The 25118-nt window shown below is 40.0% G+C and overlaps 1 protein-coding gene across 1 annotated transcript in view; it reads left to right on the forward strand.

Moving 5' to 3' along the window:
- The window catches only part of CNTNAP5 (contactin associated protein family member 5), a 472018-nt gene that overhangs the window by 424762 nt on the left and 22138 nt on the right, over window positions 1-25118 (forward strand). The window contains exons 20-21 of the mRNA XM_058195711.1: window positions 7414-7544; window positions 10033-10120. Of these exons, the coding sequence (XP_058051694.1) occupies window positions 7414-7544; window positions 10033-10120 (219 nt within the window). The remainder of the gene's footprint in view (window positions 1-7413; window positions 7545-10032; window positions 10121-25118) is intronic.

Consider the following 25118-nt stretch of genomic DNA (forward strand, 5'->3'; position numbering starts at 1 on the left):
AAAATTGTGGGAATCAAAGTATCCTTCCGTTTTTGTGCATTGAGTATTCTTCCTGATGTTGGCATATATAGCATCAAAGTTCCATTTTTTTAAAAAAAGTTCTCTGTCCATTAAGCCCAGTAGCAGCATAAGGGTTACTGAATACAAGTTATTTTGATTCAGGAGCCCTAAGAAACCATATTTCTTAGTGTCCCAACGCCAGGGCCTGGTGGCATATTCAGAATGGTACGCAAATCCTTGGAAAATGTAGGTTTCTAGAACTTCCACATCCTACCGTTTTGGGGTTTCTAGCCCTGCAACATTATTTTTAATCAAATAGAAACTTAAATATTGATCTTTCCATTCTGCTATAGCCAGTGAGAAACAGAAACGAGAAAATGAAACAGGCACAAAATTGGACTAATTCAAAGCCAATTTGAATTAAACATGGACTTCAGAGTGACCCATTTGTATTCTAGGAAAATGTAACTAGCACAATTTTGCCTTCCATACACTCTCTACTTCAATAAGACTTGTGACTATAGCAAGCTGTCATCAGGAGAGTCCCAAGAAGGGGCCTGCTAATTAAAGAACAGTATTCCCAGCCAGCTCTTCCAAACATCAGGTCTCAGAGGTATTCCAGGAACATAATTTATACTGAGTGGCACTGATAATAACTGGCCGCTTCTAGAAGGAGATGAATTGATATTAATGATCCAAAGTTGTTCTTTCTGTGCTCCGATTATCAATAAATCACTGCAAAAGACTCGCCATGCAAATGTTAATAACACATATGGAATACACCGTGTTACTAATTGCCTCACTAATGTGATCTTTCCTTTTTCACTCAACACCTTCCCTAATTATTTTCTCCTCTTTAGCAATCACTCACGCATGTGTGATGATGGAATGAGAAAGTGTGGTCACCCTTTTAATAAGCTACTAAAACACTTGACTGTTGTGTAGTTGTTAGGCTGAGATGGAATACCAAATGGTTTGGGATGTGAAAAGACATGAACATCCTAAGTACACTGGGTTGACCCTGAAAAATAGTTCTACAGAAGTTTGTGTTTTTTTTTTGGCAGGAAAGAATTGGCTAGGTTTTTTTTTTTAATTTTGCATACATAAACTCTTTGCATTAGACAAAGAGAAGGCCTGTTTCATGCTTTTGAAACTGAGAAATGTTTAGGAGCATATATTTGACAGTTTCACAAGAAGTCAAACTCCAAGGGTAATTGATTCTACCATTCTGATATTAGGCAAACAATCAAATGCAACATATGGATGCTATCAGGCATATCAAAGGCCAAAATTAGCTGATCAAGCTAGAAGAATCTGCCAAGTATGGGGATAATGTATTCTAACATGAATTTTCTTTAATTCATTGCTCAGGAAAATTGCCAAGTAGTGATTGTTTTATTCCCATTCTGTGTATGTATGTATGCTTGCATCTGTCAGCTTTGGAAGCCATGTTAGGCCGGAAGCTTCCATTCTGCCACCTTCTCGTATGGGAAAGTAGGAGGTGGGATTTAGTAGAGGGGTTGTATCAGGGGTGAAATGCTCTCGGTTCGGACAGGATCACCCAATCCAGTAGCGATAGCAGCGAGTGGTTCGGAGAACCGATAGCAAAAATCCCCTCGCCCATGTCCAGCTGAGCCGTGTGATCATTAGGGGTTTTCTTTTTTACTTTTAAAAGCATTTTTTCTTTGGCCGAAAAAATGCTTTTAAAAGTAAAAAAAAAAAGTTTCCCACGCCCACCCAGTCACATTACCCCCACCCCCACCAAGCCATGCCCACAGAACCTGCAGTAACAAATTTTACATTTCACCACTGGGTTGTATGTAGATGTGCACGGTTATTGAAGCAGTACGTCTTCTTATAAGACTGTTGAAGTATGTAAGGAAAAAGATGACACCATAAAGAAAGAATCTGCGTTAACAGAGGATTGAAGCTGGCAGAAGAAGGAGCATGTACTCCATTCACATGGTTTCAAGTTGCTTGTGTTATTTCCTCAATCTGAAAAGGAGCAACACTGAAGAAAAGACGATGAGTTTCCCATTTACCACGGTGGGCTTGTGCACTGGGAGGTGACATTCAGAAATATTGAGAGGATGCCAAAGATCCATCCTACTTATCTAAACTTACCCATCTCTTTTGTACGCTTTGAAATAATTGAGCAATTCAGCACTTATTTCATGGTCCAAAGGGAGATTTGAGCTGCAATTTCTCTAGCATTCAGTGTCCTTGAACTTATTAGGTCCTACTATCAGCTAGACATGGATTATATTGTCCTATTAGTTCCAATAGGAGAGAATATCTGTAGCTCAAGGTTGAAATATGGAGTCCTTGATGCCCTCTGAGTTTTTTGCTTGAAGAGATTTCATTAGGAGACTAGGTGATATTATCAGTGCTAGTGAATTTGGCGTTTCTCCCTGTTCGTATAAAATAGCTTACCCTGCCGGTGTTGGTAGCATCATGTTGGACCTAGAGAACCATCTATATTGGGGTATGGCCCTTTATTATTATCACATTATGATTTTTAATTATGACAAAATAGGGAATTATCGAAGGGGGTTAATTACATTAACTAGATTTTAATGTAACATTGTTTCTGTTCAATTAAATAAAGCATAGTTCATTTCAGCTCCACTCATTTTTTTTCCTGGCCCTATAGTCACTTTTTATATAGTATCTTTACTTCCCAGGTAAAGGTTGTCAAAAAGAAAGAAAGACTTCTGCAAATAAATAAAATGTAGGAGCGATGGGAGATTAGACATTACATATGGCATGACCTTTACATTAGAATCTTTATAGAGTTACAGAGAAATAAAATGCAAACATTTTATTGAAATTAAATTTTACCAAGTATGTCAGCAGCATTCGTGGAGAGGTAGGACATGGGGAGGTGCATAAAAAATAATAATAAAGAAGCGCTGCATCAATTCAACACAACTCCACCCTTTTGTAGTATGTGGGGGCACTGTATGTCTGCAAGAAAGGTGTTGAATTTGTAGTAATGTAGCTTTCACTATTTTGACAAAAGGGAAATGCACAACTCTGATCTAAAAGCAAAAACACAGTTATCAGAGGATGAGAAGACAAATTATTGCTCTCTTTTCAGCCAAGGTGCACCCATAAAAACACTATAGTAACATGTAAAACGCACCCATTCACATTTCTAGGAAAGGGTTTAAGAAGTGCAGATGTAGCCAATCTCAACCACACTACTTTGTCAGCAAGCCAGAGGATAAGGATTAGAGTACCAGAGTCCCTCTGTTAGAGATAACAGAAATTTCACAATTTTATAAAAATAATAAATAAATAAATAAATAAATGTTTACAGCTGGATACAAATACACAAAAAGTCTTGCATTAAACAACAATAGGCACAAATATACTGTAACTACATATAGATATATACACACACACAAACACACACACACTGTATGTGTGTATGTACTGTGTGTGTGTATATAAAAATCCAATATTTAGGAGGAGAAATAAATTGGAAACAATGCATACGGCTAGAAACATGTGCATGCCAATATACAATTATGCATACATAAGGTCAGTGTGCACAAATACGTGTGTGTTTTTGAGGGGGTAAGGCTGTGGGTGCTAGGACTTTGTTCTTTTTTTGTTCTTGTATGACTTAACCTCCTCCTTCGATTGTAAAGAGGATTGAGGAATTTAGAGGTAATAGGATGAGAAACTGAGTGAAAGGGAAATTAACAGATTTGCTCATTCATATTCAGTTATTCTATGAACAGCTGCTAGTTTGCTTTGGTACAAAACTCAAACAAAGATGAAACATTACACAATAGAGATTTAGAATTCACACCTTTGCAAACATTTTCCCCCTTTTGCATGAAGCTGTGGGCAAAATATTTACCTTGCCTTTGATTAAATATGCAACAGCAGGATGAAACAGCTTTGCAGATTGACCAACCCTAGGTAGAAAATCTTGAAGTACACTTATTGATTTCATATTTAATTAGAAAAGCTGCAAAATAAACTGGTAATTATTCTTAGAAGCCATTTGACTAATAACTTGGCAGCAATGCATATTTCATGTATTGTAATATGCTGAAAGATATGGTGCCAAAGGCAGGTTGACAAACCAACTGATGACTGGAACAAAAACTCCCAAAGCCATAATTTGAAGATTGCTTTAATTACATTATGTGATATAAATGATCTAAAAATTAAAATGAATTATACGCATTTTCTTATTAGAGGCATAATATCTTATAGAACTCTAATCATTTAGAACATCTGAATTCATGAATACGCAAAACAAAGTCATTTGGTGCAGTATTTGTTACTTGTTCTGTAATAAATAGTTAATGAAACAATTACTCTTTGCAAAAGAATGTTATGAAAGAATAGATAATATAGGAAAAGATGAAAGAATATTGATTGTGATAACTTAACTGTGATTGTAATTTTGTATTACATCAGGCCTCCAGGGGCCAATTTTGTTCAAGGTGACTTTGCTTATTGTAGCTTAGACCAGTGCTTTACGTAGATTTTAATTCATTTTGATGAAAGAATTTGAGCTTTTCTTTCAATATAACTTTCTAAGAAGATAGTGTCAGTGAAATTTCCAAGGATGGAGTATGGATTTCTGACATTATATATTTAACTGTGAGATGGGCAAGTGGTATACGTGAATGTCCTGAATTTCAGTATACTATTGTCTCAATAATGATGTTCAGCATCCAAGGTTCCATAAATCCCAAAAGAGATCATACAAAGCTTGTCCCAGGAGGGTTGTGTTGTGTTTTTGTTTTTTGTTATGTTTTGTTTTGTATAGGAAGCTAGGGAAGGTCTAGAGCAGTGGTAGTCAACCTGGTCCCTACCGCCCACTAGTGGGTATTCCAGCTTTCATGGTGGGCGGTAGGGGTTTTGTCCAATACTGAAGCACTTTCCTTTTTTTTAATTTAATTGACTTTTTTAAAAAAAATTCATAGCATTATTTAAAAAACATTTTCATTAGGTTTTCATAAAATTCCCCATGACAATTTAAATTTCTGAAAATATACTATTTGTATCGCCCACGCATTAGTTTAGTTCATGTTATGTAAGTGAAACTAAATGGCGCTATAGTGCGACCGCAAACAAAAGAGCCTCGTCCCAGAATAGCTCACACATCTCCCCCCACACCACCCAGCTGTAACAGGCAAGCAGAGCTAGTAGCCGGCGCTCCCCCCAACCCAATCCATGATGCGCGAGAGGCATGCGCAGACGACGATACATGGCGCATTACTGTGGAACCGGTGGGCGGTTAGAAAATTTTACTACTAACAGAGATACAAAAGTGGACGGTAGGTATAAAAAGATTGACTACCCCTGGTCTAGAGCATAACAGAAAGCAACACACTAGCAATGGCATCTTTTGTCATCTCTAAAGGAAGCACAAAAATATAACCAATAGACAGAGAAGATAAAATCTTGAGCCCTCTTAGAATAAACAGAGAACCAGAAATTTGTTTCATAGCGCAGGAAAGCCTTTGAGAAACTCTGGATCACATTTCATTAGATTTTCAAACAGCTTTTTTTTTTTTAAAGGAGTCAGCAGTTTCAGGAGTCAATTTCATTATCAATCAAGTACAATCCTTTACATATTTATTCAAAGAAAAACCCTACTACTTAAAAAAAAAGCTTAGTAAGGAAACTGTATTGGCAAATTGGTGGAGACTGTATTTAATGGGTGATCCTCCTCCCACCCTTGCTTGCTTATTTATTTACTTATTTTTACATGGCAGAGCTAGTATAATTAAAAGATATTTTAGGTTAAGAGCACATGTTTTTTCAGACTGTTTAGTTTAAAAAACATTACTATATGAGAAAACAAAACATTCCTTTCAATAATGTAAGGTGGTTTCCATTTATTCAACTTTATTAAAAATTAATTTAAGATATTTGGTTTCAAAATATTATTTGTAACTCTCTTAGCTGTAGGAATATGGAAGTTTTGATTAGTGTTATGCACAATTTTGCTTAACAGCTGTATAATTAGAGTTTGCATAATTATATTTTAATAAACTGTAATTTTATATCACAATCCTGGAGTTTATAAATGGTCCACATAAAGATATTTCAGAGTTTTTATGGAATTCTATATCTTGTTTTTATTCTGATTGTTATGGTTTATGGTTAACAAATTAATTGATGCCTTAATGGTATGAATATATTTTTCAATGTATTCAGATAATTAAGACAGGCATTTTTAAAAAAAAATATAATGATTGAAACATTACACTTTTTTTATTTCCCTACATTTACTTTTGAATTATATTTGGTGGGCTGCAGGTTTTCTGCTTCTGATCTGTTATAGTATCATCATATGCTAGTGGTTTCATTACTGTTTTACAAGTAGGAAATGGCATGTTTTCTTTCTTTCTCTCTCTCTGTGTGTGTGTGTGTGTGTGTGTGTGTGTGTGTGTGTGTGTGCAGTTTTTGGTATGATCGGGTCTTTTCCCATGTAAGATTGGAAGTATTTAGGCAACGTTTCAATGAGATCTCACTCATCATCTTCAGGCTTTGGCTTTGTTCTTATGTGAGCAAAATGTGGATTTTAACTGCTGCTTCTCTCTCTATCTATCTATCTATCTATATGTGCGTGTGTGTGTGTGTGTGTGTAAGCTATAAATCATCTACATTTCTTCTACGTTATCATTCTTTTATCCTCAAGATGTCTGTGTTTATGTATGAGTCAAATTCCTTTAGTGCATGGAAACAGCTAGAGCAACCTACTGTGTATAATATTCAGAATCAGCTTTTCTTTGGACAGAATATGTCATGATTCATTTCTTAAAATGAAAAATGATCATTTGAAAAAATATGTCACACAAATGCTTCACCAATTGGAGAGTGCACAGCATTATTAATTGTCCAGAAAACAACATTTTTTCTTTTGGTGGCCTACGTTATAGGCATTTTTAGATGACATCTGTAGTTTATGATACAACTTGCTTGAATTATCAACATGACTTTTTCCTTGATGTTCGGTCTCTTGTTGCTTCATTGGCTTGTATCCTCATGTCTTTATTTATGATGTACCATAAGGCAGACACTTGGAAAGGTCCAAGATTGAAAAAATGGGGAAGCTGAGATACAACAATTCTTATCTCTTCTCCACTTTTACCTCTCACACAAATAGGATAAATGCTTTATGATTCTTTCTGTTAAGGACAAAATACAGAGAAGTTTTGCCAGCTGATTTCAAGACTCACAGATCTACGATTTAGTGGATCTGATGTGTAAAGTACTTCACTTCTGCAGTTGAAATTGATAATCTTTGTTTTTTTCCCCCTGTCCCACTGAGGCTTCTTCTGCTTAGATTTACTTCCTGCTTCTTCATAGCAATTTAGTGATACAGGAATGGGTGCTTTGTATTATCAAAAAAAAATATTCTTTCTTCTTTTTAAGGAAGCTTGCAAGTCCGATACAGACTGAGTAAAGACAAATCTCTTATTTTCACAATTGATTCTGGAAACTTTGCTAACAGAGAACTACACAGCGTGAAGATAAATAGAGATGGAAGACAGCTGACTATTCAGGTATCTAATATACCATTTGTTGTGGCTCACACCTTCCTGAACCCTTTTACTGTCCTTAGTAATCAAATGAAAAGATACATTTGATACCTGTCCTGAAAAGCACATACTTGTTAGAGTTACTGTTGGGTCTTATAAGTAGCTACAGCAGTGGCATGAGCAGTGGCAAGTGCCTTGCCAAGCCACGTGAGAGTTTTGTCTTCTGGCTGCAGCAACTACAATAGTGGCTAAATTTGTGGAAACCTTTTGAGAAAAGTATATTTTCTAAAACTAGCTAATAGCACCACTTTTTTTGGACTAGTACCATAAAATTATATATCAATGGAAAGATAATTTAATCAAGAATGTAATGCAATAACTTTTATAAAAGACGTGCTATTAGAATAACAGTTACAGTATAAAGAAGACAAGTGAAACACATAGAAAAAATGAGATATACAACAATTATCACCATAGAAAAACAAGATATACAAAAATTATCACGTCAGTTAATACTTAGTTGAGTAACCTTTAGCATGAATTACGCCCTTATAATGAGTGAACCAAATCTTTTAGTTCTGCAGCTGTTATAATGTGAAACCAAGATTGAATGATTGCTTCTATTAACTGGGTTTTATTGCTGGGTCGATTCTGACTAACAAGTTTCTTTAGTCGGCTCCATAGATTTTCAGTTGGGTTAAGGTCTGGGCTATTTCCAGGCCATTCCAGCAGTGGAATAAGATTATCTTGAAACTCCCCCCCAAAAAAAAAAGTGGTGTTATTATCCATCAAACCTCAAAAATACACTTTTCCCAAAAGTTTTCCACAATTTTAGCCACTACTGTACATTAAGACTGGAAATAACAAGAACAGAAAGATCCAGAGTTTTAATTGTTCATGCCATATTATCTGGGTCATTGCCCATGCTTTTACTCCATACAAAAGAATAGTAACTCATAACAGCATATAATCAGCTGAGAAATCCTAAATGTATTTATTTTTCAAAGAACTAGTCTCCTTTGTTCATTCCTGTTCCTTATCAACATGCTCTGATGCCATATCATTCAAAATGCATCATTCCTGGCACTTTTTTCTCTAGAAGAGAACATACAGATCAAGGTTGAACTGTGAAGTTCTTTGTGCTTTCTGAAGTTGTTTGTTTGAGATATTTGAAACATATGCAAGCAGACAACCAAGCTCAGAGAGAATCACGAACTCAACTTCTTTCTCTGTTAGCATAATACTTACTGATGTTTGTTAATTTTGTTTTATTCCAATTTATAATTAGCCTATAAGGTAAGTCAATTGGAATTTTTGCTAAAGTAAGACTTTTAAGCCTTGGTCACTTCCTGCTAATAAAACAGTATCATCCACATACCTAAAATAATAGGCTGCAGATATTGGAACAAAAACACATATGGAAATAAATAAAGTTTGTATCTCCCTCCCTTATAAAAACTGATGGGATCCTAGTAAAGTTTGTAGTAAAGTTGTTCTTTAAATTCTTCATACCAAGGAGTAGAGAAGACTAGAAACACATAGTTTGATGCATTACTAAGGTAGAAGACAGCTAGAGAATAGAACTTGCTCTTATTTATATTTGGAGTCTGAAAGATCAGCAACAAAAGGAGCATGTTGGTACATGCCATGGTTACAGATATGGGAAGAATCTAAAAGAAGAATGATAGAAAAGCATCAAAAAGAATAAAAAGGAAAAAAAAATTGGCTCCTGATATCGCACCAGTTGATTATTGATCTAGAATGCAATAAAGAAATATATAATGAGCTTCATGATATGTTTAAGTTAAAGGTAAAATTATAGGCTGAGTAAGGATTACAATGTCAAAAGGGTCTTGTGCCTTGTGTAGGGAATTATTCATGAAGATATATTTTGTATTTGGCTCACCCTGCATTCCGGAGAATACGGTTCAGTAGGTTTGCGCTAATGACTTCAAACTGAATTTCCCAAAATAACATCATTCTGTCTGTTGTGCTAATTACAATATAAGACATCTTTGGTCAGAAGGCTGATTGTGAATTATTCTAATAATTCTGTGCTTTGACACATAAAAAATGAAAGATCAATGAATTCTAAACACCTGTTGATTTGCAGTCCTCCATTTCTCAAATGCTGTTCTGCTATTGTGTATGACTTGGCATAGGAATATGTATAATTATAAGAAACTAAAAACAGGAGCAGCATCAAGCTGATTTAAGGATCCAGGCTAAATTGAGTCCTAGGAAAACAAATTGGGCAGCTTCCCAACATTGTCTGACCTGCACAGATATTGGAATGATAAAATTGACAGCTACAAGCTTGGGGAATTATTGAGCTGCTCTCAAAATCTCAGTGTTGGGCAAACATAGGGAAGATTTCCCTGACAGGAGCCTCATGTTGGAGTGAAATATAAATGTGTGTGTTTGGGGGGGAATTGCATACCAACAAAAGAGCACAGCATTCACTTGCTTATAAAAGCATTGCTAATACCATATATTTTTGCTTCCCTTTCAGATTGACCAGATTCTCAAAGTCAAGCACAACTTTTCCTCCGAGGTTGAATTCAGAGCCATCAAATCAGTGACCTTAGGGAAAGTGATTGGTAGGCATATGTGATATCTTTCTGACTTGTAGATAATTATTTTATGGTCGACCATGTAATGCATTGTTTGGATGGCACATTTTTATTTTCAATATATTGCTTACACCTCTGCTATGTCTAAACAGTGTTAATATGAAATTCTTTGCAAGAGATGATGCATTCTTTTTTACTTGGCAGGCATAAATTTTGATGCTGACTCTAAGATCTTGTGTGTGTGTGTGTGTGTGTGTGTGTGTGCCCACGCGCAAGAAGACTACAGAAGAAAAATGTTGAGTATGAAAGCTATTGAGTTTCTGAACAGCTCAATAGCCGATTGTCACAGATTTCTAAAATAGAATCAGGCTGTAAAGCAGATAATACTTTAGGGATTCTTTTTAGTATTCCATATTTAGTGTTGTGGCAAGATAGAAGAAATATAACAACAGCAAAGAGAATGAAGTACTTTGAAGTGGATACAGTACAATCCCATGCATGTTCACTTAAAATGGGACTCAACTGAGTTTACTGCTGCTGGGGAAGTTTGCACATGGTTGCAATTTAAGATGTACAGCATTGTTACATGTGGTAAGTCATTTTGCCAAGAGTGAAGGGGAGGTGTTGCTGCAATTGTTCCGAGACCATTGCAATCACTAACAGTACCAGCCTGGAGATGACTATTACATGTGTCTGTTAAACTGGGTCACAGTGACAGTCTGGACTATTCATAAGCACTTGGATGCCATCTCAGGGCTGGTACTGGAGTCCCAAAGGTTTTGATCTTGGGACACATGAATTAGCACATTCTGGGGATGGATTCCAGAATGACTTGTGAGATCATGACAACCATGTTACAGGCTCTAATGCACATAGTTGGGAACATGCCTGATATGTTGTTTACACAGAGTAGATGAGATGTTAGCTGAATCTGAAGAAAATTATTATCTGTCCTTTCTCTTGCATATTGTCAATGAGCTATGAGGATGATAACCAACTTATGCCTCTAGAACAGGGGTCACCAACCTTTCAGACCTCAGGGAACACTAAATTCATAATTTTAAATCCCATGGACCACTAATATGATCTGCCTAATGACCAGCTGGGTGAACGTGGCAAGGTGGTCATGTGACTGGGTGGGCATGGCCAACTCAATGTCACTCACATCGAGGGGCACCTTGCCAGCCTCTACTCACTACTCCTCGCCTCCCCGCCCGGGCTCTTTAGGGCCCCAACGGGAAGCAGTTGCTGGAGCTAAGCAGCCACCACAAGAAAGAGTTGGCAAAACAGCTGGCTTAGTTCAAATTAGTTTTGACCAAGAAGGAGGCTCAGCAGAAGCACCTCACTGAGGACTAGGAGCATAGGCTTTCCAAGCAGATGGAAGACCTGCAAGACCTGGAGGCTCAGCGGGCTGAGATAGTCAGTCAGTTCCAGGCCATGATTCATTCCCACTAGAACAAGGCCCTCCGGCTCTTCACCACCAGTGGCACTTCCCTCCAGCCTTCGTCCAAAGCCCCACACCAGGAGGCTGAAGCATACCCTGAGTCAGGATTTCTGTCCCCCTCCAACCTACACAAGAAGACCCCGAAGGGGGAGACTCTCTGCAGCAATACAAATGTTCATTGCACGTATCCAGCCCAGGGGCCATAATTTGAGGACTCTTGATTTAGTGCAATATAAAAAATGCAAATAATTTTTCTGGGGACCATCAAAATTTTCTCATGGACCACCAGTGGTCCACAGACCACCAGTTGGTGACCGTGGCTCTAGAATACCAGAACTAAGAACCTTTGGACTGAGATAATCTACAAATCTTTCTCACCTTCCATCCCTCAGAATTCACACTATCTTCATCCAGTATTTTTCTTTGCATGCATAGGTAAGGAAGAATGCTGGTTGGGCTGATGAGAATCATGAAGGGAGGACTGTATAAAAAGCCCTGCCATTTGGAAAAGTGAGGAAAATGCAATCCCTGAATGCCCTGTGACTGAACTGAAACTCTTACCACTTCCTCAAAATCCTCATAATTTTTCTCTCCCCTTGACACTTATTCCAGGAATATGAGTGTATGCTTACAGTGCATATGATAAAGGGAGGTGACAAGATTATTGTCAGCAGCCTTCAGTTCTTTAAGATAAACATGGAATAGAAATGTTTTAAATAAACAGCAGTACTTTCCATATCAGTTATGCCATGCATCCAACTGAAAACTTTAAAACTTTATTTTTATCTTAAAAGACCAGCATTTGAGAATAAAGATTTCCCACTCTGTGTCCTTGAATGTTCAGAACTGATACATTTACCTAGCCTGCAGTAAAAATCATGGCAAAAAGACTAGACTGGAATTGCCTCTGAAACAGAGAATGAGATAGATGATTAGTGTGCACCCAAGAACAGTTATAGGGAAGTAACTATTCTGCTCCAGTTAAGCACATAAAGCCCTTGAGTTTGATTTGCACGTCTCTCCATACCCTTAAAAAAAAAACCTAGCACCTACATGTGTGAAATGATAACATACCCAAACACTTTGTTCCTTCTCTTTTTTTAATCAAGCAACTCTTTGCAGAATTCACTGCCATTTCCTTTAGTTAAAGCACTTGATAGTCTAGCTGGAGGCTCCATTTAATGATGAGGCTAACAGGTGGTTCAAAACTTAAGGACACCAATGGATACCGCACTCCAGATGTGACTCTCCTTATCTTTATCAAAGCGAGGCTATGAAACAGGCCCAGCCTTTTCCTGAAATTAATTACCTTGCTTCCAGGCAATCTGTTTTCCCTCGATGTGCATATCTCATCTGGGAATTTTTCAGGACAGCAAAGGAGCTGAAATTAAATGGCTGTGTTTTCCATTAAATTAAAGGGGATGCTTTTTATGTGCATAATCAGTCAAGCATGCCCATATCTTATATTCAAGGGGAAGATTAACTGAATGAATTGAGGAATCTGTACACAAGCCGGTTCTGAAATAAACCATATATAAATCTCAGAAGCCAGGTGGAATGGAACATGAAAATGGTGTCAGCAATGGGCCGGTTTAGCTCTGCCTGGTAAGGCCTGTTATTAAGAACACAAAGCCTGCAATTACTGCAGGTTCGAGCCCGGCCCAAGGTTGACTCAGCCTTCCATCCTTTATAAGGTAGGTAAAATGAGGACCCAGATTGTTGGGGGGGCAATAAGTTGACTTTGTAAATATATACAAATAGAATGAGACTATTGCCCTATACATTGTAAGCCGCCCTGAGTCTTCAGAGAAGGGCGGGGTATAAATGTAAACAAAAAAAAAAAATGTCAGTGGACTAAGCAAGAAATGAGGGCTAATATATGAAATTAGTTATTTTTTTCCAATAGCCCTTTAAATGTAAGCCAAACTCTCCAAAATTACTGTTCTGATTAAAAAAAACACCAGGTTTTAAAATTACAACTTCAGAACAATGTTATCTGATGAGCACCCTTGATTTCAATCTCTAGATTTTTATTACATGGATAAAGAAATATAAATGCAATTCCAAGTATGAATTTTATTTTGTATCATTCCTGTGGTTTTATTTTCATTATTCCTTCTTGTATTGCGTTGGAAGAGAAAAGTTTGCATTCTTGCATTATTTCAGGTTTTATCTAGCTATTTGGTGGAGGAATTATACAATTCTTCTACTTTCATGAGACACTTTATATTCTAAATCCTTCCAAACCTAAGTGCTTATCATGCCAACATTCTAAATCAGCCTTCCCCAAATGGGTGCTTTTCAAATATGTTGATGGGATTATATCAAGATAGTAATTTCATCAACTGTGTCAGTAGGGAGTTTGAGCATTACCATTTCAAAATGTGCTAAATTCTTTATGTTAAGAAAAATGGACTAAGGATTGAAATTCCTGATCATTAGCTTCAAACAGGATATCTGCTGATGGCAGAGTATGATTCCTTATTGAGGAAATCTGTGGCACCCCACAATATTCCCCTGACTCTCTCATTAATGACTAAGCTGGATATGACTAATTGGACCTGGAATCCAATATAAGGAAGGCCATAGCTCTTATGTTATGAAATGAATTGGAAATATCATCAACCATTTCCATTTCCTTGAGGTAGAGCCTACAGTCTACAGTAACCTGCTCTGTTCCAGTTCTAGATTTCACAAACTTCAACCTGCTTCTTCACAGTTTCAGAGCTGTACGAAGCACGGTGTGATAGCAACTATAGCAAAAGGAAGAAAACTTATATTGTTTACATAAAATTTCAGACTAGGGAGACAAGCAGGAGACAGAGTGCATTAGATTTTATTTTTCTCTTTAAATCTTTGTAATCAAAAATACCATTGTTTGGCTTCAGTTTGGAAAGTAGATTGGAGACAATATTGACCTAAAGTTTCTGTTTAATAGCAATAACTATAGCACTTAGACTTATATACCACTTCACAGTCTTTCCAGCCCTCTCTAAGCGATTTACAGAGTCAGCATATTGCTCCCCAACAATCTGGGTCCTCATTTTACCTACCTTGGAAGGATGGAAGGCTGAGTCAACCTTGAGCCTAGTGAAATTCGATCTGCCAAACTGCAGGCAGCTGGCAGTCAGTTTACATGTACACAATAAGTATGCATACACAATTGGAAAACCTGACATATTTTGAAATGTGAAGCTTTTGAATGATTGAATTGTGATGCATAGAAACATTTGCATGCCTCAAAAAAAATTATAGTACCACTAGCAATGGAGTAAGATCAGGATGACAAGAGAGCCCTGGTGCTGCAGTGGTTAGAATGCAGTATACAGGCTACTTCTTCTGCCTACAATTTGGCAGATCGAATCTCACCAGGCTCAAGGTTGACTCAGCCTTCCATCCTTTCGAGGTCGATAAAATAAGGACCCAGATTGTTGGGGGCAATAGGCTGACTCTTTAAACCCCTTAGAGAGGGCTATAAAGCACTGTGAAGTGGTATATATGGCTGTTGCTATTCTCCTTTCTCACTACCAACCCCATTGTTTTTTGTTCTGAAATGGAAACGGTTCACAATGTATCTTTCTGAATGTATTACGAAATTGACTACTTATACTGTAGCAGTGGGATCTCTCTGAAACTTGGAAAACTTTAATTGATCATCCACCTAAGAATTGCCAGTTGACATTAAATAGTCCATCCTTCAGAACAATTAGACAGATTTTTTTTTCCAAATTGTTCCAATTCTACCTAGATCTTTGTACGCAGTAACTGGAAGGAAAATCATTTCATAGTGAGAGAAAAACATTTTACTTCCACCTCTAGAGACTGCTATTATTGTCAGAAATAGAGTTTGTAATATTACTTAATTGCTGTGCCTTATGCTATACTTCAGGGAGAGTCTATAGGATCCCTTTGGGAAGAGTTGCCAAAATAGAGGGTTGCAAAATCTCCACCCTCTTCCTCATGAGATCTTTCTCTTGGAACATTATTTTTAGAATGAACTGTTGCTCTTTCAATTGACTGCAGCTGTCTGCTCTCAAAAGCATTTTTCTTTGGCATTTACAGAGCTCTATTAAGTTACATCCACAAAGCCTTTTTAAAAAAATAAAATTCACTTGGCATTATAGAACCAAGTGGGAGTGGTTGTGTTTTGACATTTTGCATTGTTTCAATGGCTGGTTTAAGACAGTGAACAAAAAAAGGAACCAAAAACTAACAATAAAAAAATTATCTTAGCAGCATTATCTGATGTAGACTTCCATATGAAAGAAAAGCTGTAGTGGAATATCTGATTTATACACAGAATAAGCATATCAGGAGTTTCCTGTAAAATGATAGTGATGTGTATAGCCACCTGCTTTAAAGATAAATAACTGAGTAAGGGGAAATAGACATTGAACTTGCCCAAAAGAAAAATTTTGCTTAGCATGGTGCAAAAGAAATTGTTTCTGTTATATAGGTCAACAGGGTCCCCCCCACCATGCAGGGGTGAAATTCAGCAGGTTCTGACAGGTTCTGGAGAACTTTTGAGTTCTCAAAATTTTGAGTAGTTCAGAGAACTGAAAAATACCACCTCTGGCTGGGCCCAGAGTAGAGTGGGAATAGAGATTTTGCAATATCCTTCCCCCAGGAGTGGGGAGGGAATGGGGATTTTGCAGTATCCTTCCCCTGCCATGCCCACTAAGCCATGCCCACCAAGCAACACCACGCCCACCAAGCCACGCCCACAGAACCAGTAGTAAAAACATATATCTGCATAGTTTAAATATTGGTTTAAAAATACCCTACAAGTACAACCTCATCTTTGCTTTCTTGTTTGCAAACCTCATTTATTTCAGTACATTTTACTTCTAACTTTACATGTAGGCTCCACTCTGTTACTGCAATGGTTAATGTGCTGGTCTAGAAACCTTGGAGACAGTGAGTTCTAGTCCCATTTTAGGCATGAAAGGTGGCTGGGTGACCTTGGACCAATCACACACACTCAGCTCAATCCACTTCAAAGGGTTGTTGTTGTGGGGAAAATAGAAGAGGAAGGCGTATTATGTACTGTATGTATACATGCCATCTTGAGTTATTTCTATGAAACAATAAAGGTGGGATAATTTTTTTTTATAAATAATGTGGGGGTTATTTGGATTATCCTGAAGTATAGCTTTCCAAAGTCACAATGAATTCATAAAGCATGATTTTGATTACATCATCTGAAGTAGAGCAGTTTGATAGGCCAAGAAAAAATATTAATGGTCAGGAAGGCAACTGTTGTAACACAATACCAATACAACACAAGTATTACATTTTTGTGCATATTTTATTTATTTATTTATTATTATTTATTTAATCATATTTATATACCGCCCTATCTCCCAAGGGACTCAGGGCGGTTTACAGGCACTAAAAACAGATAAATAGAATATAAATACAATATAAAACATTTAAAAAACTTATTCTAAAGCCCGTCCAATTAAAAATAGAAATAAAACCCAATTTAAAACCCAAAATTTAAAATCTAGCTCAGTCCTGCACAATTAAATAAGTATGTTTTAAGCCCGCGGCGGAAGGTCCGAAGGTCCGAAAGCTGACGAAGTCCGGGGGGTAGATCGTTCCAGAGGGTGGGAGCCCCCACAGAGAAGGCCCTTCCCCTGGGCGTCGCCAGACGACATTGCCTCGCTGACGGCACCCTGAGGAGACCCTCTCTGTGAGAGCGCACGGGACGGTGGGAGGTATTCGGTCGCAGTAGGCGGTCCCGTAAATAACCCGGCCCAATGCCATGGAGCGCTTTAAAGGTGGTCACCAAAACCTTGAAGCGCACCCGGAAGGCCACAGGAAGCCAGTGCAGTCTGCGCAGGATAGGTGTCATATGGAGCCACGAGGGGCTCCATCTATCACCCGCGCAGCTGCATTTTAAGAGCACATAGATGTTCCAACAGTGGCATTGTGTAGTATCTCTCATAATCTATGTCAGATTTTCTGTTTGTGCATTGATTGGTTGTGTTAACTAGAACATCTATTTATGCCAACACAACTTTAGATGTCTGGGGTCATGGTTAATGGTGTTCATATTTGTAGGTTTCAAGATCACACTATAAATATTCAACCATCTACACTTTGATAAAATAATTCCTACAAAGGTGGCCTTGATCTGTCAGTCACACAAGTTAATGCGCTATCCATTCTCCCATGTACTGAAGGAATATATGTGTTTAGTGAATATATCTCACCCTTCATATTGTGTTATCTTTCATTTCTTCTCTGCCTGCTAGGATATCAGCAAAAACTATTTCTATGTCTGTTTTAAGATTAGATAATATATCAAATGTTTCCTTTTTCTCCTATAATTTTAAAATTAGAATGTTCTTTTTACATAAGAAATGTACAACTTTTATAATGATTCTGATAAAGAGTATCAGAATAGGAAAAATTGCGGAAGCCTAAATCTTCACGTGAAAAAAGGAGCAGAACTCAAACTCCTGAAATATAATGCAGAGGGTGCTTCTTCCTGACACAGAGATATTCAATAGTCCTTTGTGGACACACCTTCTACAATGTAGAAGAATGGATCAAGACCAGGTAATCTGAAATTGTCTTCCCCAGAACCATGCTGAAAATATGGCCAGTATCTCCAAACTGAAGAACTCATTTTCAAAAGTGCCCCAAGGACACAATTTTTATATTAAGTGGCAATGCTCTGAAACAAGTATACTGTTGAGTGATTTTCTGCATGGTTGGTGTGCTACAGTGCAGAAATTCATTGCTAATTATTGTGCTGCTTTATTCTAACTAATTTGTGACCATGCCAGCCAGCAATTGCAGTTATCAAATTGAAATAACAATATGAAAGTAAATCTTGTTATTATAATATTAATTTCTGTTGGAGGGAGTACTGCCATTCATTCCAGATGACTAGTTTTTCCATTGCCTAGTTCCTCTGATTTCACTATTAAAATGAAATAAGGTTCACTTCACTAGGCTGGCAATTTCTGGATCTGTAAGGATGGTACAAGTAAGGAAGTCTCTTTTGTTAGAGGGCACGGGTAGAAATATGCAATATAGAACTTAGTCCAATTAAAAGGAGTGATTGTTATTGAAAATCAAATATAATTTGCTGAAAAATATAGAGCGGAAACATCTTTTGATGCCGGTAAAGCAATGGCAATCCAAAGCGTTTTTGAACCCACTCCCAAAATACTAGAGAATTTGACAAGCTCTTTGCAAAATAATGACTTCAATAGTAATTTTTAGATGCTTATTAGAATACCCCAAATTGGATGTTCATGAGCATGAAGAACCATGATGTAAAAAAAAAAGAAAGAAATGTCCGGCATCTGAATGTCAGTTTTGGTATCTGTGTCACATTCTTATGGATTTAAACTTCTGATAATTCAACAAAACATAGCCCATGACCATTGTTAGATTCAAAATGATGGGAAAGATAATTATTTAAAAAAAATTAGATTTATTATTGACAGGCTCATCTAATTGACAGGGATGTGACACAAAAAGGGAATTGTGGTCACTGTATCATCTGTTACCATCTTGACCGGCCCAGGATGGGCCTCCTGCCGGACTTTCTTGGTGATGCGAACGTTTACGGCGGCTGACCTTCTTGCCCTGCGAGACGCCCCTCTCTCGCGGGTTTGGCCCTCCATACTATCGAGGGCCCACCTTGAGGACGGGCTTTGGAGCCCCGAGAGGTGGCATGCTAAAAATAGGAGGCTTAGGGGCTTTTTAATTAGTTGTTTTAAGAAATTTTTTAAGGGGAGTTTTAATGGGGATTTTAAGGGTTGGGAGGGGGGGGGAGGGATTCGACGGGTAGGGGAGAGAACCCGTCGGGGAGGGGGGGTGGGAGGGTTAGGGCGGGTATTGGGAGTAGCCCGCCGGGTGGGGAGCCAGTCCTTGCGCGCGCTCGTGGCGGTTTAGTAATGGGTTCGGAGGTTATAGGGGGGGATTACGTTCCTTTTGGTGAGGGTGGTTCCATTTGCACGGTAAGTGGGAGGGGCAGATATGGCGGAAGGGGGGGACCGCATCGTTCTGGGGGGGCGCGCGCTCGATGTCTGCAGGCGATCGCGCGCCCCGATCCCCCTCCCTTCTCCCGTTCCCCGGATGGTCAAGACCCTCAGAGCCTGGGCCTTCGTCTGATGTTATGCAACGCACGGTCCGTGGCCAATAAGGCCCCCCTAATACATGATCAGATTCAGGGGGGTGCCGCGGATATTATAGGCGTTACGGAGACCTGGTTGGGCACTGAAGGGGGCGTGCCCCTGGTCGAGATGTGCCCACCGGGTTTCCGTGCATTCCATCAGCCGAGGGCCCAGGGTAGGGGTGGGGGGGTGGCGGTTGTTATTAAAGAGAGTCTAGAGCCGAGGGAGACCACTGTACCTCAGATTGCCGGGTGTGAATCCCTCTTTGTGAGGTGGGGTCATAGGTGTCAGATGGGCTTGCTGGTCACGTACCTGGCCCCTTGCTGCGTGCCAGCCGCCCTGCCCGAGCTCCTGGAGGTGCTGGCTGGGGTGGCAGTTGAGACCCCCAGACTTTTAGTCATGGGGGACTTTAACTTGCCATCTTCCGGCTCGTCATCGACGGCAGCTCGGGAGTTCATGGCTTCCATGACGGCCTTGGACCTGACCCAAGTAGTTGATGGCCCTACTCACATTGGGGGTGGCACTCTGGACCTGATTTTTGTCTCTGGTCAGTGGTTGAGAGATCTGGACTTAAAGGAAATAGTCATTGAACCTTTGTCATGGTCAGATCACTCTCTTCTTCGCCTGGACTTTCTGACCGCCATTCACCACCGCAGGGAGACGGAGCCGATACGTTGGTTCCGCCCCAGGCGCCTGATGGACCCGGATGGGTTCCGGACGGAGCTTGGGCCATTTCCTGAGGGTCTGGCTCACGGCTCGGTTGAGGAACTTGTTGCGGCCTGGGAACGGGCCGCGGCGGGGGCCTTAGACCGTGTCGTGCCTTTGCGGCCTCTGACCCGGCGCAGGTCCCAACCGGCTCCTTGGTTCTCCGAGGAGCTGAGGGGGATGAAGCGCCGGAGAAGACGCCTAGAGAGTTCCTGGAGGTCTAGCCGTTCGGAAGCTGATCGGACACTAGTGAAGTCCTATACTAGGACTTACCTAGTGGCATTGAGGGAAGCGAGGCGGAGCTACGCCTCCTCCCTCATTGCATCGGCAGATAACCGCCCAGCCGCCCTGTTTGGTGACTCGCTCCCTCCTACACCAGGGGAGCGGGATGACCCGCTGCAGGGACGTGCTGAGGAGTTTAACGGTTATCTATATGATAAAATCGTTCAACCGGGATGGTCTGGACCAAGATTGCGGTGACGCGGGTGAGATGTTCGAGGGTGGTCTTGGCGATATTGTTTGGGATGAGTTTGACCCTGTGGCTCCCGAGGACATGGACAGGTTGTTGGGTAGGCTGAATGCCACCACGTGTTTACTGGACCCGTGCCCCTCCTGGCTGGTGCTGGCCACTCGGGAGGTGACACGAGGCTGGCTCCAGGCGATTACGATCGCTTCTTTAGTGGAGGGCGTCTTCCCGGCCGCCTTGAAAGGGGGGGTGGTGAGGCCCTCCTCAAGAAGCCTTCCCTGGACCCGGCTGTTTTAGGTAATTATCGTCCGGTCTCCAACCTTCGCTTCGCGGCGAAGGTTGTAGAGAGTATGGTGGCATATCAGTTTCCCTTACACCTGGATGAAACTGTCTATCTAGACCCGTTCCAGTCCGGTTTCCGGCCCGGTTACAGCACGGAGACGGCTTTGGTCGCGTTGGTGGATGATCTCTGGAGGGCCAGGGATAGGGGTTGTTCCTCTGCCCTGGTCCTATTAGCCCTCTCAGCGGCTTACGATACCATCGACCATGGTATCCTGCTGCGCCGGTTGGAGGGATTGGGAGTGGGAGGCACTGTTTATCGGTGGTTCTCCTCCTATCTCTCCGACCGGTCGCAGTCGGTGTTGACAGGGGGGCAGAGGTCGGCCCCGAGGTGCCTCACTTGTGGGGTGCCGCAGGGGTCGATCCTCTCGCCCCTACTGTTTAACATCTACATGAAGCCGCTGGGTGAGATCATCAGTGGTTTCGGTGTGAAGTACCAGCTGTATGCGGATGACACCCAGCTGTACTTCTCTACACCGGACCACCCCAACGGTTATCAAGTGCTGTCCCGGTGTCTGGAGGCCGTACGGGTCTGGATGGGGAGAAACAGGCTCAAGCCCAATCCCGCCAAGACAGAGTGGCTGTGGATGCCGGCATCCCGGTACAGTCAGCTAAATCCGCAGCTGACCATCGGTGGCGAGTCAGTGGCCCCGATGGAGAGGGTTCGCAACTTAGGCGTCCTCCTGGATGAACGGCTGTCTCTAGAAGATCATTTGACGGCCGCCCCCAGGAGAGCGTTCAACCAGGTTCGCCTGGTACGCCAGTTGCGCCCCTTTCTGGACCGGGATGCCCTATGCACGGTCACCCACGCACTCGTGACGTCTCGCCTGGATTACTGCAATGCTCTCTACATGGGGCTCCCCTTGAAGGGCATCCGGTGGCTACAGTTAGTCAGAATGCGGCTGCGGGTGATAGAGGAGCCCTCGTGGCTCCCGCATGACACCCATCCTGCGCAGACTGCACTGGCTACCTGTGGCCTTCGGTGCGCTTCAAGGTTCTGGTGACCACCTTTAAAGCGCTCCATGGCATTGGGCCGGGTTATTTACGGGACCGCCTACTGCTACCGAATACCTCTCACCGACCCGTGCGCTCTCATAGAGAGGGTCTCCTCAGGGTGCCGTCAGCGAGGCAATGTCGTCTGGCGACGCCCAGGGGAAGGGCCTTCTCTGTGGGGGCTCCCACCCTCTGGAACGAACTACCCCCCGGACTTCGTCAGCTTTCGGACCTCCGGACCTTCCGCCGCGGGCTTAAAACATACCTATTTAATTGTGCAGGACTGAGCTAGATTTTAAATTTATGGGTTTTAATTGGGTTCTGTTTTTATATTTTAATAACGGGCTTTAGAATAAGTTTTTTAATTGTTTTTATATTGTATTTGTGTTATGTATTTTTAAGTGCCTGTAAACCGCCCTGAGTCCTTCGGGAGATAGGGCGGTATATAAATATGATTAATAAATAAATAAATAAATAAATAAATAAATAAATAAATAAATAAATAAATAAATAAATAAATAAATAAATAAATAAATAGTGGTTTCTATGATGTCTTTCATAATAATTTCCTTTTAAATAAAAGTTATTTCACATGTTAATTTTTAAAAGATGTGTTGTGTTTTGTAGATTCTAGTGGCCTTCTGAATTATGTACCAGTGGTTTGAAAACTAATTGTAGGACATTGACAATGGATATTGCAAATTTTCACAGAGTTGATAACAAAAATTAACTCTACAAGGGTGGAAGATAGCCAATCTCCATCAGCTACAAATTGTCTGAAGATTATAACTTCCCTTTCCATATTCAAGATAGCGTTTTACTACTGAGTACCATATTTTTTGGAGTATAAGATACACGTTTTTCCCCTCTAAAAGGGGGTGAAAATTTAGGTGTGTCTTATACACCGAATGTAGCCCGGCCCACCCACTGGCCCCCACCCTTTGGCCTCTGCCTCCCAGCAATGTACCTCCTTGCAACAAGCAGCAAGTAGAAACAGCCCATTTCAGCTTCAGCACAACTTAATTAGCATAAATTGGATCCCTTGGATCAACCTCCCGACCCTCAGCTGTTTCAGGCTGCAGGGATTGCCATTGCCTATGTCTGTGCTGGCCTCTTTGCTGCATGAAAACGAAAATGAAAGTAAAGCAGGCTATTTGCTGTTTTCTGCAATGAGGCAAAATTGCTGGGAGGCAGAGGCAGATTTCTTTTCCCTGTTTTCCTCACCAAAAAATGTAGGTGCTCTTATATTCTGAAAAATATGGTAATTTAAAGATTGCCAGAAAACTGGCATGTATGTGCTTGTTTTTGACCCTGTAGCATTCACAGAGAATCAATAACCATGAACACATGAAGACCTCATAGCTAACCCATGCTCATATATTAATGAGATGAGTACATCCAGAACATACTCCCATGGTTTTACATTAAAAAAATAAAACCCATGCAGCTAGCTATTGAACGATTTCCAATAATAGGCCTTTAACCCTTGCTTCAGCCAAGATGTAGGGAATTTGGGTCAGGGCCACCAGACATCCCCTCCAATGACTACACAGATTGATCTTCAAAATGATAGTATATCTGCAGTAATACAGCTACTTTGAAAACAGAGTGTATTCAGCTCTTACTAGAATATAGTAAAGTGCCTTATAAGAACATCATATGATTGTCAGGGAGTTCATCTTGATCCTCAAGTGCATATGCTGTCACATCCAAAAGTGACCATGGAGTTTCCATTGAAGTAAAATTACTAAGATGGATTGGAGATTTGGAGAACATTTTCTCCAAACTTCAACAGTTGGAGATGTTCAACTCTTTATCCGCAGGTTCAGGTTCAGAAAGTTGCATCAGAGGATTTTACGAGATTTCATTTTCATGGTGGAATGCTACAAATTTCCTTATTATTTATTCTGTTCTTTAATATCTGTATGAAACTGCTAGGAGCAAAGATTTTGGAGTGAAATATTAATATTGATGTCTCATTTATCAGATAAAGCAGTGGAGGTGTTAAAACTTCTCCTGCGTCAAAAATGGGTTGAATATATGCCAGTAACCTGACATTGAATCATAACAAATTGAAGGCACTTTTCTCATCCAAGAAAATTGTGTATATCTCATTTTTGAATCGACATACTCCAAAAGTGGCCTGAATGGCTTTTTAAAAATTGATAAATTGCAATTCATTTGATTAGCTCTGGATAGGAAAGCCTGGTTATCCATACTCTGATTGCCTTAAAATTGGATTATACATCTGGCTTTTGTAGAAGTTCTTTCAAAACTTCAGCTCTGTAGTTGAGTTCCTTTTCCCCCCCCTTTTCTTCATAGTGGGAGTATATTCCATCAATTCTGAATGAACTTCAGGTTATCAGTTCACTTCTGAGCCTAACTTAGAATGTTAATCTTACTCCTCCATGCATTCAGCATGTATATCTGCAGAAAGGAAGCCTTCTTTTATATATCCCAAAGGTGCTTTTTCAAGAGTCAAGTGGACTTTCCGGTTTTCGCTTCTCATCCAAAAATGAGAATGAGAAGCCAAATGTCTTCAAAGAAAAACCAGAAAGTCCAGTTGCCTCTTGAAAAAGCACCTTTGGGATAACCATGACCTGAATGACTGAGAATCTCCATCCATAGAGATTCTTTTATATAGTTGTACATAAAATGGCTTTCTTACAAGTCAGGCATTTAATTTTTAGGACTAAGACTCATTTAGGAACTAACGATTATATGCACAGTGTTTTTTCTGCTTCAAGACATCTATATTAATGCCTAGATGTCTTCATAAAATTGACCTTTTGTGAGTCACACCATTGAAGATGCTGCTTCTCTGTGTTCACATAGCAAAGGCTCGAAATATTATAACACCTAAATAGGATTGGAATTCCTCAAAATTTTAATATTGTGACATAACACCAAATCAGATTTACAGTACTTTTCAGTTTAAAT

This window comes from Ahaetulla prasina, chromosome 1, assembly GCF_028640845.1.
Source record: "Ahaetulla prasina isolate Xishuangbanna chromosome 1, ASM2864084v1, whole genome shotgun sequence".
Classification (NCBI taxonomy): domain Eukaryota; kingdom Metazoa; phylum Chordata; class Lepidosauria; order Squamata; family Colubridae; genus Ahaetulla; species Ahaetulla prasina.